Source organism: Nycticebus coucang, chromosome 2 (assembly GCF_027406575.1).
Source record: "Nycticebus coucang isolate mNycCou1 chromosome 2, mNycCou1.pri, whole genome shotgun sequence".
Classification (NCBI taxonomy): Eukaryota; Metazoa; Chordata; class Mammalia; order Primates; family Lorisidae; genus Nycticebus; species Nycticebus coucang.
In genome coordinates this window covers 145,555,308-145,573,374 of record NC_069781.1, presented here as the reverse complement: position 1 = coordinate 145,573,374, position 18,067 = coordinate 145,555,308, and the positions used below count along the sequence as shown (strand labels likewise).

At 51.5% G+C, this 18,067-nt stretch overlaps 1 protein-coding gene across 1 annotated transcript in view; it reads right to left on the bottom strand.

The window, feature by feature from the left end:
* GPT2 (glutamic--pyruvic transaminase 2) overlaps positions 1-18,067 on the bottom strand; it is a 38,328-nt gene that overhangs the window by 17,705 nt on the left and 2,556 nt on the right. The window contains exons 2-5 of the mRNA XM_053582085.1: positions 11,077-11,166; positions 9,057-9,165; positions 2,531-2,664; positions 300-543 (exon numbers count right to left, since the gene is read on the bottom strand). Coding sequence (XP_053438060.1) covers positions 300-543; positions 2,531-2,664; positions 9,057-9,165; positions 11,077-11,166 — 577 coding nt within the window. The remainder of the gene's footprint in view (positions 1-299; positions 544-2,530; positions 2,665-9,056; positions 9,166-11,076; positions 11,167-18,067) is intronic.

Here is an 18,067-nt window from a genome sequence, read left to right as displayed (position 1 = left end):
AGTTCAATGAGGCCTATGATTAATGGTGACAGTTTGTATTCAGATAATCTCAAGGAAGTGTCTTTGCAAATGCAAGGAGAACAGGAGAAAATTCTGTTAGTAATAGTACAACCCTGCCCAAGAAAATACCTGCATTTGCTCATCTCCTTAATGGCCTGCAGCAAATGTTATGCCTTTATGTTAGCAAATCTGGAACTGGATGGACAAACTACAGAGAGGACCTCATAGCATTTAACTCTTCAGTGTGTTGACAGCTGCCCCCACCTTCCAAGAAACCAGCACAGAAGTAAAATGCAGACCTGTGGGGTTCCCGGGGTTGATGACACACAGTGCCTTGGGGTTGCAGTGGCCTTTGGCCTCTCGTACTGCCCGCCGGAGCTCTTCCACATTCAGGGCCCAGCAGTTCTCCTCGTCCAGGTAGTAGTTCACCTGGATGGCATCAAGCTCGGAGATGACCGCTGAGTAGAGGGGATACTGCGGGATAGGGATCATCACACCGGTCCGTGACTTGCCACCCCCAGAGACGAGGATCTTCAGAATTGTCTGCAACCAAGAAGTCACATCTAGAAGGCCATTGCCACTCCCCAGCCCTGCCCAGGTGGCCCTGCTGCCTGCTCCCAGAGCAGCCCCAGTGCAGGCTGCCTCAATTCCCCAACCTGTTTCCTTATCTGTAAAAGTGGGGGCTGCTGTAAGCAAGAAGCAAGATACAATGTTTTAAAGTTCTTAGCACGGTGTATGATGTTTAAAGGCTCAATACTTGTATTTTTAATGCTTTTAAAACAGCAGTCCCCAAACTGGCCTCGTCTCGGAATCATTCTGACCCCACCCCTGTAACACAGACCAGGGTGGGGCCCCAGCACCTGTCTTCTCAGTGACCTCAGTGCCCTCGGCTAGGAAAGGCCCAGCTACTGCCACCAGGTGGCGCTTTGGGCGCTCTCAAAGCTGCCTAGGTCAGAATCTCGAACCCAGCGCAGGAGTCCTGGGGGCCGCCTGTAGGGTGGCACCAACTCACTGAATCAATAAGCCACAATCCTCTGCGGGGGTTTTCCGCCCTGCACATGGGTACAGGTCCTCCCCACATGCAGTTCCTCGCTGGGAGAATGCCCAGTTCTTGTCACTGAATCTGCAGACACCTCCCTCCCCTCCCCTGGGGCTGTCAACACCGGGCTTCTCTGGGAATAGACCCAGGAAGACAGGACAAGAGACTCCAACATGCCCGGCTAAGAGCTGCAGCCCCAACGTTAAAACCCACTGCTATCAGAACTGACTCCATGCCAGCAGGCCCCTCACTATCTCTGGGCTTCTGCTTCCTCATGGGCTCCAGGAATTGTTTCGTGTATTAGAAATGCTTTGGGGTTCGGCCCCTGTAGCTCAGCGGCTAAGGGCGCCGGCCACATACACCAGAGCCAGCAGGTTCGAACCCAGACCGGACCTGCCAAACAACAATGACAACTACAACCAAAAACAGCCAGGCATTGTGGTGGGCGCCTGTAATCCCAGCTACTTGGAAGGCTGAGGCAAGAGAATCACTTAAGCCCAAGAGTTGGAGGTTGCTGTGAGGTGTGACACCACGGCACTCTATCCAGGGTGACGAAATGAGACTCTGTCTCAAGAAAAACAAAAAAGAAATGCTTTGGGAAAGCAGAAGAGCTCACAACAGACCCCTAAAGCAAGTGCCCTGGAGGTCAGGAAGGGTCAGACAGCAAGGGGCAGTGTCGGTGACATAGTGGGAGCACCTGGCACCAAGCTGGGCCCTGGGAGGCTGCAGGACCCCACACTGGGGCTGCAGACTCCTCCAGTCAAGCAATCCTCCTCCAGCCTGGGCCACCTTGTCGCTGCCTAAGTGCTCTCAATCTATGAGGTCCCTCCCAGCCATGTAAATTTGAGAACTCACCTCCTCCTTCAAAGCCTCCTATGGCTCCCTTATTGTTCTTAGGACAATGACCCAAATCCTCAGAGTGGTCTCCAAGGCCCTGGAGGACTCACCTGCCCACTGCCTCCCGCCCCATTTCTGGTGCCCATCTGCTCTGACTCTCCCAACACTCAGCCTCCCTCAGGCTCAAGGCCTATAGACATGCTGACCTTCAGCTCAGAACACTCCCTCCTCCACCTCTCAGCTCTTCCCTGCCTTCCTCCAGAAGCCAGAGGCCCTGCTGCTGCCTCCTGTGGCGCCTGCCCTGACTCCTACAGAAAGCTGCGACATGGCCTCATTTACGTGTTAATACTGGTCCTCTCTAGCACTACTGTGCAGAGGCCAGACCGATGATGGGGTTGGTTCCTCCTGTCTCCAGCACCTGGCACCAGGCCTGGCAGAGGAGGAATGCCAGCAGCTTGTGTCACCCTCGAGTGCCCCCGGCTCCTCTGCAAGCTGGGCTTGCTGGGACACACTTAGAGGAAAATCAAGGGTGCAATGGACCATAGGCCACCACGGCAGGGGGACAGCTGGATGGCCAACCCACACCCACCGACTCCCTGCTTGGCCCTAACATGCAAGGTGGCCTGCACGCAGGTGAGCCACACCCACACATACAGAAATGCCATCACTAGCCCCAGTGGTCAGGTAAATGTTGTCTGGGTCCGCAGGCACGCCACCATCCCGCCTGGTGATGTAGGCAGCCACATCTTCACGGATGCAGTTGACACCCTGGCTAGCGCTGTAAGACCCTGTAAGACAGCAAGTGAGACAGCAATGAGAGGCAGGAGGTCTAGGTGTGCAGGACCAGGGTGAAATCCACATAACTTACTGTGGGGAGGAACAGTAAAGGGAGCTCAGGTGGGGCCCAACTCCCACTGCCCTGTGATCTGCAACTTAACCACCTGTCTTAACCACCTGTCTGGGGTTCAGCCACCCATCTGCTCATCCACTCACCCATCAGTCCGTGCATCCGACATCCACCTGTATCTGCTGACTACTACTGTATGTTCAGCATTTTTCTAGGCTTTGGCTCCTAATCTGTGTGCCCATATTTGCTTTACCCAACCTCCTGGGATTTATACACATACTATAATAATAAAGTCATTAGAGCTGGGATTCCTTTCCTTTTTATCACTTTGCCTATGCAGAACTTGGGAAAAAATGGGTGAATACTTGTGCTCCAAAACAGGACAACCTACAGGCCTGCACCTACTCCACAGCAATGCGGCTGCCGGGCCTACACCCAGCCCACAGCAATGTAGCTGCCGGGCCTGCACTCACCCCACAGCAATGCAGCTGCCGGGCCTGCACCCAGCCCACAGCAATGTAGCTGCCGGCCCTGCACTCACCCCACAGCAATGCAGCTGCCGGGCCTGCACCCGGCCCACAGCAATGCGGCTGCAGGCCTGCACCCAGCCCACAGCAATGTGGCTGCCGACCCTGCACCCAGCCCACAGCAATGCCGCTGCTGGGCCTGCACTCATCCCACAGCAATGTGGCTGCTGGGCATGCATCACACCCACTCCCACACCCTTGTGACACCAACATCCTCAGGCTGCCATTTAAGATTAAAAGTCAGGGGCGGTGCCTGTGGCTCAGTGAGTAGGGCACCGGCCCCATATGCCGAGGGTGGCAGGTTCAAATCCAGCCCCGGCCAAACTGCAACAGAAAAAAAATAGCCAGGTGTTGTGGCGGGCACCTGTAGTCCCAGCTGCTCGGGAGGCTGAGGCAAGAGAATCGCATAAGCCCAAGAGTTAGAGGTTGCTGTGAGCCGTGTGACGCCACGGCACTCTACCCAAGGGCGGTACAGTGAGACTCTGTCTCTACAAAAAAAAAAAAAGATTAAAAAGTCAGCACCTGTGAGCGCCTGTGGCTCAGTGAGTAGGGTGCCGGCCCCATATACGAGGGTTCAAAACCGGCCTTGGCCAAACTGCAACAACAACAATAAAAATAGCCAGGCATTGTGGCGGGCGCCTGTAGTCCCAGCTACTCGGGAGGCTGAGGCAAGAGAATCACCTAAGTCCAAGAGCTGGAGGTTACTGTGAACTGTGACGCCACAGTACTCTACCGAGGGTGACAAAGTGAGACTCTTGTCTCTAAAAAAAAAAAAAACTTTTTAATGTTAGGCCACTACTTATGTTTTTACAAATAAATTGGAAGGCTGCGTATGATGGCTCACTCCTGTAATCCTAGCACTTTGGGAGGCCAAGTTGGGAGGACTGCTCAAGGCCAGGAGTTTAAGACCAGCCTAAGCAACATGGTGAGACCCATCTTTACAAATAAACAGAAAAATTAGCCAGGCATGGTAGCATGCAGTGATATATGATAACATCACTGATTTTACCCTAGGCAACAGGGTGAGATTTTATCTAAAAAGAAAGGATGGGTACAGTTGCTTACACCTGTAACCCTAGCCTCTGGCAGGCTGAGATGGGTGGATCGCTTGAGCTCATGAGTTCAAGACCAGTCTAAGCAAGAGCGAAATCCCATCTCTACTAAAAACAAAAACTAGCCAGGCTTGCTGGTAAATGCCTATAGTCCTAGCTACTTGGGAGGCTGAGGCAAGAGGATCACTTGAGCCAGGACTTTGAGGTTGCTGTAAGCACAGTATTCATACAGGGCAACTGAGTGTAACTCTATCTCCCCCACCACAAAAAAATTGAAAATGCACAAAATTCCTCAGGAGGAAGACAAACTAGTGAGGTGAATTCTCTGGGGAAGTGTACTGGAGGCTGGGGCCTCAGAGAAGAAAAGCAGACTTTTCATTATATACCCTTTTAGATTTTTTTTTTGTTTGTTTTTTGAAATTTACACATTAAAAAAAAAAAAACCTATTCCTTCTATGACTACTGTAAAACCATCAACAGAAGAAAAAACAGCTCTAGAAAGTAGATTCTTCTCCAGGGACTCAGCATGTATCAGTTCAGGCCTGGCATCCAGGAAGAACACGGCCAAAAGCTCTGAAGCAACATGTCCTGGCTCTGCTCAGCCTCTCTGTGCAGCACTGGATTCACCCCTTTCCCTCAAACCAGCTGTACAATGACTTTGCTGGACCAATACAAACTTTAATATGCATCAATTCTGGGTGGTAGATACAGGGACATGAAACACTTTCCTTACTAGGAAATTTGTTTGTTATTTCTGAGCAACTGTGTACAGAAACTTTCCCAGTCTCCCAGTCTTCTTTCATTACCCTACTCTCTAGTCCCAGCTACTTGGGAGGCTGAGGCAAGAGGATTGTTTGAGCCCAAGATTTTTTTTTTGAGACAAAGTCTCGCTTTGTCACCCTTGGTACATTGCCATGGCATCACAGCTCATTCTTGGGCTGAAGTGATTCTCTTGCCTCAGCCTCCCAAGTAGTTGGGACTGTAGGTGCCCACCACAACACCCTGCTATTTTTAGAGCCAGAGTCTTGCTCTAGCTCAGGCTGGTCTTGAACCTGTGAGCTCAGGTGATCTGCCCACCTGAACCTCCAGAATGCTGAGATTACAGGCATGAGCCACTGCATCCAGCCCATGAGCCCAAGATTTTGAGGTTGCTGTGAGGCCACAGTACTCTACCCAGGGTGACTGAGTAAGACCATCTCAATAGCAACAACAAATGCCCTGCTTTCTACTCCTTGGGGCCTGGTCATCTGCCTTCAAGCCCAGCCATTTACTCAAATTCCCAGACCTTCACCCATTGGCAAGTCCTCTGGTTCTGGAGCCACCGACCTTCCACCCTTCTAAGGAGGCTCCTGGGTTTCTTTTTCTTTAGATCCTATGTTATGTTCCACACTGATCCTTCAAGGCTCATTTCCAGTCTGTCTCCAGGGGCCTGTCCTAAAGAGTCCGCCTACCCCCCACCTCTCTCCTGGCCTGTCATTTCTCTTGTCATTTTATACAGTAGCCTCCTGCCATGCTGACTGCAGGTCCTCGAGGGTAGGGGCTGCTACCTAGTTCTCCTGTGCATCTCTCTGGGCACCTGGCCCACTGGTAGGCCACACCTCACTACACTACTGCTCAGGACCCACTGCCAACCTAACTCCCAGAGCTTAAAACTAGCATCACTGGGCAGCACTAGTGGCTCAGTGAGAAGGGCATCGGCCCCATATACTGTGGGTGGTGGGCTCGAACTCGGCGCTGGCCAAACTCCAACAAAAAATAGCCAGGCGTTGTTGTGGGTGCTTGTAGTCCCAGCTATTTGGGAGGCTGAGGCAAGAGAATTGCCTAAGCCCAAAAGCTGGAGGTTGCTGTGAGCTGTGACGGCACAGCATTCTACCAAGGGCGACAAAGTGAGACTCTGTCTTGGAAAAAAAAAGTTAGCATCACCACCACGGCAAAACTCCCCAGTGTCACTGAATGTTGATGCACCAGGACCCACTCACCCAACTACACTCAGTTCCCAACCTCAGGGCCTTTGCACATGTTTTTCCGTCAGTCACACATCTGTAAGTTCCTCCTCAACCTCCTCATGAGGAGAATGTCACTTTCTCCGTATACCTCTCTCCATTAGAATCCCCTGTTATAATCCTATGGCTTTAAAAACTCATAAAAACTGGGGATTCTGTATTTATATGAATTCTTTCCTTGTTTTTCTTTTTGTGTGTGTGACAGAGTGGCATTAGCCAGCTCTCAGCAACCTCAAACTCCGGGACTCAAGTGATCTTCATGTCTCAGACTCCTGAGTAGCTGGGACTACAGACACCTGCCAAAACACCCAGCTAATTTTTCTATTTTTAGTAGAGACATGGTCTCGCTCTTGCTCAGACTGGTCTTGAACTCCTAAACTCAAGCAATCTCGGCCTTCCAGAGTGCTGGGATCACAGGTGTGAGCCACTGCACCTGGCCTATGAGAATTCTTTTAAGTGTTGGTTTCTCCCAAATCTGATAGTGAGCTTTATAAGCACAGAAACCCTATCTGCCTCCATTGGCCAGTGCCCCAGAGTGTCTAGAACAGCACCTGGCAGAGAGTAGGGTACACTCGGGGAGCTGCTGGACACACAGCTCCTACCTTGCCCAGGCATGCGCTAGGTTTTACCTCAATCCTATTAAAGATCCAGGACACGTCCTGAGAACTGAATTACTCTGTCAAACAGAAATAAATGAAGCTCTGGTAAGAATTTTAAAGGACATGGTAACAGCATGTCCTAGGTAAGTTTCAAGACATCTTGTACAGATCTCAGATCTAACAACCCCCACTTGGGCTGGGTGGCCCTGGGGCCTAGTAACATGCTCCAGTTCGTTTATCCTCCTCAGGCAAGAAGGTGCTGCTCATGGCATTGTGGACAGAGGACAACAGCTCCGCATCCCTGTCACAGGAAGGGTCATACTGTCCCTCCACCTACAGAAGTAGGGCCTGGCAGTGACCCCACAGGAGGTGGGAGGCTTCAGCACACGTGTCCACCTTCCCTGACAGCCCGGGAAGTGAATGCAAAGTGCTTCCTCATGGAAGGATAAGGAGAGAGGCTTGGCATGCACCTGTCTCATCTGTGTTTACAGATGGGATCCCGGGACAGAACTCAGTGCAGGTCACAAAACCACAAAAACCAATTGGTCTCTTTCTGCAACATCGAAGAAGGGACCCACACGCACATGGCCTCCCTACCCACAACCCCAGCTCCGGCTGACATAGACCTGCTGGTGAGGCTTAGCGTCACGCAACAAGGTTGCAGAGGGCAAAGCCCCAGCCGCCCTCGCAGCTAGGGGTCCCAGGAGTCTCAGACCCACGGTCTCTGAGAAATACCTTTGTCCTCTGGGCCAGGCAGAGGCTGTGAGAGGAAGAGGAGCCCAGTGGCCAGGCTTCTGGGCTGCTTTCTGCCAGCCTGTGGTGTGGGACCTGGCATATGCGACTGGTGGGCAGGAAGCTGGGGGGCACCTGGAGAGGGCTACCACTAGGAGTGCGCAGGCTCAGAGAGAGGTCTTGTGGGATGACTACAGTTAGGAAGGTAAGCAGAGCTCTCCGTAAAGGGACATAGTAATAAAGGTAAAAGGAAAGGCAGGGAGATGACAGACAGACCAGGGGAGCTGACTCCCTGCTGGACAAGCCACATAAATCTTCTAAGCTCCGAGTTCCGGGACATTCATACTAAGAAGGTCTAAGGCCGGGCGCATGGCTCCCACCTGTGATCCAGCACTCTGGGAGGCCGAGGCAGCTGGATTGCCTGAGCTCAGAAGCTTGAGAACAGCCTGAGCAAGAGCGAGAAACCATCTCTACTAGAAATAGAAAAACTAGCTGGGAGTGGTGGCAGGTGCCCGTAGGCCCAGATACTCAGGAGGCTGAGGCAAGAGGATCACTTGAGTCCAAGAGTTTGAGGTTGCTGTGAGCTATGATGCCACGAGATAAAGTGAGACTCTGTCTCAGAAAAACAAAATAAAAAGAAAAAAGTTCTAAGAACTGGATTCCTCAGGGTGAAGGAAGCTGATTCCCTGTGTAGACAATGAATGAAGTGGGGTGGGGGTGGGGGTACAAAAATAAATAGGAAGGAAAATGAAAGGAGAGCAGAAAGCCAGAGGCCTGGAGGCTGGAAGCCCTTCTCAGCAGGGGGAGAGAAGATCATTTTCACATGCTCGTGGCCAAGTCCAGGACCTCCTTCCAGGAAGCCCTCTGGTGCCCCAAGTTCTATCTGGAGGCTCCCAAAGAAGGGGAGAGTGAGGTGGGCTGAAGACACAATGCAATGGGAGGGGAAATGGCATAGTCAGACTGAAGGAAACTACAGAGAGGGGCCTGAGGAGGTTCAAGGCCCTACCTTTCCCCAGCAATTGGCCACGACCTCTCAGATGAGGCAGGGACTCGTTCAGAACTGAGGTAATAAGAATCCTGAACAAAACTGGATACTGCGCTTCTATCCTGCCTCCCATCACCGAGGCCAACCCCTGGGTTAAACCTTCTGTTCCGAGGAAGACAGGCTTGCAGCCACATAGCTGTTCCCAGGTGTCTAACCCAAATTTCACAAGATGCAGGCCCTGGCACCCACAGTACCCAGTCACCAGAGACTGCACTTACACTGTCACTCAGCAAGCAGAAGGCAAACAGGCTGGGTGGGAGGAGGACTGTCACACACGCCCCCCTCACTCACACTCACTCACAGGCCAATGTATGAGCCCACACAGGAACATGGTTCATTTTATGCCCAGGTGGACCTGCCAATTTGGGGCCTCACCCAGGCTGTTCCCTCCACAAGCCTGTAGGATCCGCTGGGCACGTTTCTTAGCATCTTCTGGGAAGCTGGGGCTGTCCAGCAGGTTTGGATAGGTGCAGAGTGCCATTACCTGGGGAAACAAGGTGCAGGCTGGGTTCCCAGCACCCCACTTCTGGGGTCCAGGGAATACTGGGGCAGACAGGAGGAAGAAGACAACTTCACAGGACACTACCATAGCACACCTCTCTGCAAGCACTCGGCCTGTGGGTCAGGTTGGGTGGGGAGGACACTGGGCTCTCCACAACAGAAGAGGAGATGCTGAGAGTCAGGATACACCAGGACCAGGCTTGGGGCCCAAGTGTGGCTGCTGGAAGGGGAGGTGAGAAGCTGAGTGAGGCCCCAACTCTCCCATAAAAGGGCAGTGGGCTTCACACCCAAACACAAGAACTAGGGGTTTCCTGAGTGGGGGGCCAGGGCTGAGGGGCCAGGAACAGGGCTGCACAGACCCCTCCTTGCTCACACCCTTAGCTCCCCCCCATGCCATGGGCCTCCCCACATGCCCTAAGCTCCCTTTCCTCCCCAGCTGAAAACTGGAACAGCTTTCTCATCTCTGTAACAGAGAAAATCACCCTAACCTTACAAATTAAGAGGATTATGCAAGGAAATGTGTGCAAAAGTGCCAGTAAGCTGCGGCTTACCAGGCAAGCCTGAGCCGGAGGCTTAGGAGCTGAGCCAGGGACGATGGAGGTGGCTCAGGGCTCAGGGCTCTGAGACCAGCCAGGTGACCGTGGTGGGTGCCCAGCTTTTCTTTATCTGTGTAAAGGGCAGCAATCTGGCCTGCCCTTGTCACAGGAACACTTATAAAGATTATAGAGACTTATGACAGCTGAAGACAGCCTGCACCTGGCAGGAGAGGCACCTGCCCGGTTGCATGTGGGGAATCTTGCAGAAAGAGGCCCTGTTCAGCCCCTGCTCCAAAGCCTGTGCTTCCAGGATGTTGGAGCCCTCTGACCTCCTCATGCCTCCCTGCCCTGGCAAAGCTGCTCTGCTTGGTCTCATGTTTCCCCAGCCTGGGCCAGCTTAGGGACTCTGATAGCCATGGGCAGCTGGCCTGCTCTGAGGGGCAGCAGCAGTGGCTACGGGAGGGGTACACAGTGGACATTCCTCAGACCAGCTCCAACTTCAGTTCCTCTCCCTGTCACCCTGTGTGCAATCCCTTAGGGGCTGTGGGTTGAGGCCCCTCAACCCTTCTCAGCCCTCTACCCCAGAGAGTGGGGCAGGGGAAAGGGAACAGGAGTACCCAGTGCTTAGTGTCCCTCCCCACCCCAGCCTGTGAACCTTAACCTTATTTTAAACCTTTTTTTTGGGTCTAAAATAGGCCTCAGCCAGCCTTCTCCCAGAAAAAGCTCCCATACATTAAGCCTCCCAGTCTCTCACTTCTGTTCAGGCTGTCCCCAGGCGTCCTCCTGCCCTGCTCATCCCCTTCCCAACCCCCAATCTCCAATTTTGGCATCTTTGTGGCTGGTGTTCAGACTGGAGCCTCGAGGAGGGAGCCAAGTCACTCAGAGGTAGCTCACAATGGCACAGCCCCTGTGCTGACACTGGACTGTGCAGGCCCCCTGTCACCCTCCCAGGTGGTGGTCTGCTGATCTCTGTTGCTTGCTCCAAATCCACCTTGCTTGGAAGAGGCAGAGTCAGCACTCAAGACTAGGTGTCTCACTGAGAAGCCACACTGTGAACCTCCACACCACCTTCCCAGCCCAGGGGTCCTCTACCTCTGCCCTGGACTGCCACCTACCCCGCTGATGCCTTTGCCAGCCAAGCTTTTGCATCCAGGACACCAAAGCAACCCCAAAATGGGTTTAAGAATTTTCAATAACCTTGAAAGGGGAGGAGGCCAAGGGAAAGAACCAGAGGGCACTGGTCACTGGTACGGCTACTGGTCACGGGCACCTCCCTGCCAGATGCTGGAGCCAGCTGTGCACTAAGGCGGGCGGGATGGAGATGAAGACAGAGGATGGCCCCTCCCAGCCTGGCTCACCTGTCGGAGGAAGGTGATGGGCGGCTGGCCCATGGCCTGGGCATCCCCGATGTTGGCCCGGATGACCTCTGTGAACGGCTTCTTGATGCCCTAAGCAGAGGGATGGCAACAGGTGGTTAGTTAGAGACTCTCAGACCTTGGATCCCCAAGGCCAAGCAGTGTTATCACAGGATATTAATAAGCAGCCCTATTTTGAACTTTACCAAGTATCAGACACGGGCCCAAGCCCTTGACACACATGGTCCCATGTAACCTTCACTACCACCCCAGGAGGAAGAACAAGTACAATCCCATTTTAAAGATTAGGATTTTAAGGCTTCAAAAGGCTAAAGGCTAAGCAACCTGCTCAAGGTCACATTATTGAAAAAGACAAGTACTGGGGTTGGATCCCAGGAAGCCACACTCCACGGTCACAAATTCTGACTACCATGTTCTGTTCCTCCTGCTTTCCAGAAACACTGGGAGAGCTGTAGGGCCACAGGGCCACTGTGCAGGGGTGTGCGGAAGGGGACTTTGGGGCAAGTGTGGTGGGAGGGAGGCAGGAGTCCCCAACACACTGGGGCGGCAGGGATAGAGGGTCCCGGACACCCACTGCGCTCTGCCCCCAGGCACAGCTCCACCTTTAGACTTCAGTGAGTGACCAGGGACACGGCAGGCGTCTCAGCACAGCAAAACAAGGGTCAGCAGGGAAGGAACAGGGTCATTCTCTCACAACCCTTGCTGAATGTGGACAAAGAATGTGGGCTGATTTTCACATTTTTTAAAAAAGTATTGAGGATGAAAAGATTGATTGAAGAGCAAAATTGAGGCCACTACTGGAGTGATGTGTTCAACACAGAAGAGGGAGGAAAGAGAGGAACTTGGAGACCCTTGTGACATCACAGGAGGGGATTCAAGGTCACCCCGGCTGCTGCAAAAGCAAAACTATTGTTTGGGCAGAGAACTGTGGGAGCCTGGAATCACAGGATTCCACACAGCTCCCTGATAAACCTGGAATTAGCCAGTGGAAGTACTGAAGTCAACAACAAGTTCAAGGACTTCCCGGTGGCTGAAAGGATTACCTGAAACAAACAGTGTGGAAGCATGTGGCTAAGAGCAAATGTCATCATCTTACACTGCTAACCGCTAGTCCAGAACACGGCTGTGAGGGTCAGGGAGGATAGAGGGAGTGAGGGCTCAGGCTGGGTGGAATGCCTGGTTACCTTCTCATCTGCTCTGCTGCCCCAAGGGTACCCCAAATGCAAACCTTAAAGATAATTCTGTGGATTTGGCACTTGTTTTTTTCTCCTTTCCTGCAATGTGTGAATAAAAGCAAACTTAGAAATCTTGGCCTTTGGGGCAGCGCCTGTGGCTCAGTGGGTAGGGCACCGGCCCCATATACAGAGGGTGACAGGTTCAAGCCCAGCCCCAACCAAACTGCAACAAAAAGTAGCCGGGCATTGTGGTGGGCGCCTGCAGTCCCAGGTAATCGGGAGGCTGAGGCAAGAGAATCGCCTAAGCCCAGGAGTTAGAGATTGCTGTGAGCTGTGTGATGCCACAGCACTCTACTAAGGGCGACAAAGTGAGGCTCTGTCTCTACAAAAAAAAAAAAAAAAAAAAAAGAAAAAAAAACCTGGCCTTTTTAAAATTAGTAATATAAACCATGAGAGACCAAGGTGGAAGAATCCCTTGAGCCCAGGAGTTTGAGACCTGCCTGGGCAACATGCAGATTCTGTCTCTATAACAAAAACAAAACATAATAAGCCAGTGGGCTTGAGAGATAAAAGCAGCTGCTAAACAAGTTTTTCTGACTGTGGTTTGCCAGCCCTCAGCCTGGGGGCATGGTGACCCTGAGGAAGACATTGCAGAAATGGGCTTGGGCCTTCATAAATAGGGTCTAAAAGTTATGTTTCTGGGGGGCAGGGGACAGTTGGAACCCCTTGTGCTCCTTCCATGGAGTTCCTCAGGGCTGGTGAGCACAGGGACTCCCGGGGCAGCCAGAGCGGCCATGGCATTAAAGGAGACAAGGCAGGGGCAGCAGTGTCCAGTCTACTGGGGCAGGCTGGTGGGCAGGCCCTGGAGAGACTTGGGCTTTGAGCAAGTGGCCCCAGGGCTCATCCCACAGGAAGGAACCAAGAAGGTTGGGTAAGGGCGGTGCATCGTTACTAGTCACTGTGTGCAAAGGGGTGGGCCGACCCACCCTCTGGCACTGACTGGGGCTCCTGGCCCCATGCCCTCTTCCATCCTAACTGAACAGTCCCTAGGCCCAGCTGGCTGAACCCAGGTGATTTCCATGGTATAGGCACTGCCCTTTGTCTGGTACAGCATTATCTGTCACAGTTGTGAGGACCAGGAACCAACACACAGCAGTGGGCCCTTGGCCAACCCAAGACAGGGAGGGAATAAGCCTAGGACAGAGCCCTGCAGCTTCTTTCCCCACACCCTCCCTGCACTGCTCAACCAGCTCAGGGCCTGCCCAGGGACACAGAGCCTGGGAACACTGACCACCTCCATCCTTGGGTCATGGTTCCCACAGATTTCAGACACTTTTTTTTTTGTAGAGACAGAGTTTCACTTTATTGCCCTCGGTAGAGTGTCATAGCATCACGCAGCTCACAGCAATCTCCAACTCCTGGGCTCAAGCGATTCTCTTGCCTCAGCCTCCTGAGTAGCTGGGACTACAGGCGCCCGACACAACGCCCGGCTATTTTTTTTTGTTGTTGCAGTTCGACCGGGGCCGGGTTTGAACCCACCACCCTCGGTATATGGGGCCGGCGCCCCACCGACTGAGCCACAGGCGCCGCCCCAGACACTTTTCTATGACAGATGAGCTGAGGGGTAAGAAACTGGCATCCTTGAAAGGAACAAGGGACCAGCCTGCCAAGGAGGAGATTGTTCTGAGCAGACTGCTTCTGGGTACTCAAAGTCTACATGAGTCATACACAAATGAGCTAGGAAAAGAATAAATAAATATATATATAGTCCATACGGTTTGGAAACACCAAGGAGCTGGGCAACTTGCTGTAGGCACACCCAGTGGTGACCCTGACCCAGCCCAGCCCCCAAGGCCCTGCCAGGTCAAAGGGAAGGACAAGCACGCAGCCTCCTGGCTTCCCCTCTCAGCACTCTAGTGTCTACCTGTCAAATCCACCTGTACACATCCCACCTGGAGATACCTCCTGTGTAGCACTGAGGGAAGACTGCACCCAGGGAAGCTCCCTTCCCACCACTTGGCTCAGGGAGGAATTGAGGGAGCAGGCCTCCAGGCTCTGGAGATGGCGTATTTCGGAGGGTGTTAACTAGGAAAAGAAACAAGAGACCTACCACTGTCCTTCCCAGCCCAGACCCTGCCTCACCAGGAAGGTCACGGGGCTGCTGGGTGATTTTAATAGGCACGAGGCACAGCATAGGAAGTGGCCAACAAGGCAAAAAGATGGCACGTAGAATGGGAGCTGCCTCTCCCTAGTCACAGCTCCTGCATTCACAGATTCAAACAACCAGGGGGTCAAAATATGTGGGGAAAAATCTGCATCTGTACTGAACACGTACAGATTTTTTTCTTGTCATTATTCCCTAAACAATTTAGTCCAACAACTATTTACACAGCATTTACATTGTATTAGGTTTTACGTGTAATCTAGTGATGATTTCAGCAAGCACACAGGATGTGCAGAGGTTATGTGCAAACACTAGACCACTTTACATAACAGACCCAAGCCTCAGATTTGGATATCTAAGGGAGGTCCCGGAACCAGTTCACTAACCAAGGGGTGACTGTGTGTTTACAATCCTATAAGGTTTCCTTATATCTAAATATCCAACACATCCAAATAATGACCTCATACGACTCAACAGCAAAACATCCAAAGCGTCTGATTAAAAAATGAACAAAAGTCCTGACAGACTTTCTAGTGAAGACATACAAATGGCCAGCAGATATAAGAAAAAGATGTCCAACATCACTAATGAAATATAAATTAAAAACCACATTCTTGTTAGAATGGACAGTCAAAATGTTAAAACAGAAGGCTGGGCATGGTGGCTCACACCCATAATCCTAGCACTCTGGGAAGCCAAGGCAGGTGGATAGCCTGAGCTCGAGAGTGAGATCCTGTCTCTAAAAAAGCTAGCCTAGCATTGTGGAGGGCATCTTGTAGTCCCAGCTTCTTGGGAGGCTGAGGCAAGAGAATTGCTTGAGCCCAAAAATTTGAGGTTACTGTGAACAAGTGAGACTCTGTCTCAAAAAAAAAGTTAAAATAGGCTCAGGCCTGTATTCCCAGCACTCTGGAAGGCTGAGGTGGGAGGACTACTTGAGCTCAGGAGCTGGAAACCAGCCTAAGCAAGAGCAAAACCCTGTCTCTACTACAAATAGAAAAATCAGCCAGCATTGTGTTGGGCGCCTGTAATCCCAGCTACTCAGGAGCCTGAGGCATGTGGATCACTTTGAGCCTAAGAGTCTGAGGTTGTTGTGAGCTCGGTGGAAGCCATGGTTCTCTAGCCCAGGCAACGGAGTGACAGTCTCAAAAAGAAAAAAAAAAGTAAAACATAAGTGTTGGCAAGGCTGTGGGGAAAAGGGAGCCCTTGCATACTGGTAGTGGGAGTATAAACTGGTAAAGCCATTATGAAAAACACTAGGGAGGTTCCCCCCAAAACTAAAAATAGAACTATCATACAATCCAGCAATCTTACTTCCAGGTATATGTACTCCCTCATTCACAATAGCCAAAATGTGGAATCAACCCAAGTGTCTGTTCACAGATGAATGGATAAAGAAACTGGATATACACACACACATATGTATTTACGCACAGGTATATATACATACACACGCCCAAGGGGGTATTATTCAGCCATAAAAAAGAAGGAAATCCTGCCATTTGCAACAATTTGGGTGAACCTGGAGGACATTATGCTAAGTGAAATAAGGTAGACACAGAAAGACATGTGGAGTCTCAGAAAATTGAATTCCCAGAAGCAGAGAGTACATGGTGGTTGCCAGGGGCTGGGCACAAGGGGATGATGTTGGTCAAAGGACACAGACTTTCAGTTATGAGATAAATTCTGGGATCTACCACGTAGCACGGTGACCATAATACCGTATTGTTTACCGGAAATTTGTTAACAGAGAGAATCTTAAGTGTCCTCACCCCACACACAAGATATACTCCACACGCTGTATACAGTGAGGATGTATTAATTTGACCATGGTAATCATTTGCACAATCATATTACATACATAATAGATACATACATCACATCGTTACATTGTATACCTCGAATACATACAAACTTTTTTTGGAAATAGGGTCTCACTCTGTTGCCCAGGCCAGAGTGCTATGGTGTCATCCTAGCTCACAGCAACCTCAAACCCCAGGATCAAGCCATTCTCCTGCCTCAGCCTTCTGAGCAGCTGGGACTACAGGCATGTACCACCATACCCAGCTATACACACAACTTTTATTTGTCAATTATACCTCAATAAAGCTGGGGGGAAACAGGCACAACACAGTTTCCTTGTGCAAGGAATGGTTCTTGTTACTTCATGTGATGTGTGCAAGGCTGGGTAGGCTGGTTACTCCCCAAAGAATCTACTCATTCAACAAAGATTTATTGATCACCATGCCCTGGTGATAGGAGTGAGCAACACAGATATTTCCACTGCCCTTCAGAGCTCAGGCAAGGTGCAGGGCACAGGAGGGAGGACATACCAGGCTGTGGGAGCATCATGTGAAAAGGCCACGAGCCTCCTGACTCCACAGGGGCAGTGAATGGGGCTGGGACAGGCAGGAAGTCCTACAGAGAGCTCCAGAAAAAGGCACCAGAGATAAACCCTGACCAAACCCTATGGTCCCTGAAAATAGATGCATTTCACAGCTGAAGAGACGGAGGTCCAGCACAAGGTGTGGCCCTGATATGGATGGACAAATGAAGACCTGGAGCCAGCTACACATGCTTGATTGCGAGCTGAGACGGAACCCACAGGGCTGAGCTTCCTAACCATGAAGTGGAAGGCTAGTGCAAGCCCTGAAACTCTGGGGGTGTGTGGGACAGTCAAATGTGCAAGCCAACATTTGCAGGGCAGAGCCCAGGGTGAAAGTTCAATGAGTTCCAAACAGGACAATTCACAACAGCAAGGCAGAGGCCCAGGCAGGTCACAGAGCACCTTCCTGATCCAGAGAGACCCAGGAGATGAAAAAGTAGAGAGGCACCTTCAGCAGGCTTAGCCCCCAGCAACTCTCATTAGCTTGAGAACAGACTCCTGACAGTTCTAATTAGCTTCTAGCTTCAAAGCATCACCACTAGCATCTCAAACCAGTCTTTAGGAGAAATAAATTGCGCTAGGCACCTGTGGCTCAAGCGGCTAAGGTGCCAGCCACATACAACTGAGCTGGCGGGTTCGAATCCAGCCTGGGCCCGCCAAACAACAATGATGGCTGCAACTAAAAAAATAGCCCGGCATTGTGGCGGGCACCTGTAGGCCCAGCTACTTGGGAGGTGGAGGCAGGAGAATCACTTGAGCCCAGGAGTTGGAGGCTGCTGTGAGCTGTGATGCCACCTCACTCTACCCAGGGTGACAGCTTGAGGCTCTGTCTCAAAAAAAAAAAAAAAAAAAGGAGAAATAAATTGGCCTTATTCTAGAGGGGTAAACTCTGGAATGCCTTGCTTGGGGCCTACAGATCACCAGGCAAGAGCCCAGGATGTGAGTGTGGTGATCTGGACAGGGTGGATAGGTATAGGGTCACTTGCTTTGGAAGGCTACCCCACAAATTTTATTCTAAATTCTATAGAAAATGGTAAGATTTCACCACCTGCACTTGGCACACCCTGTGTCTCCAATCTTAGCTCTTCACTAACTACAGTCACGTGCTGTTGCATCCTCTGTTTAGATCTGCGTTTGGATACAGCGCACACTAACATTAACAGCAGCAACGTCTCCCCTACTTGTGAACATTCTGCCCCCATTGTGTTTCTTCTACAACTGGAAGAAGGCAACTCATTCCTCTGACTCTGC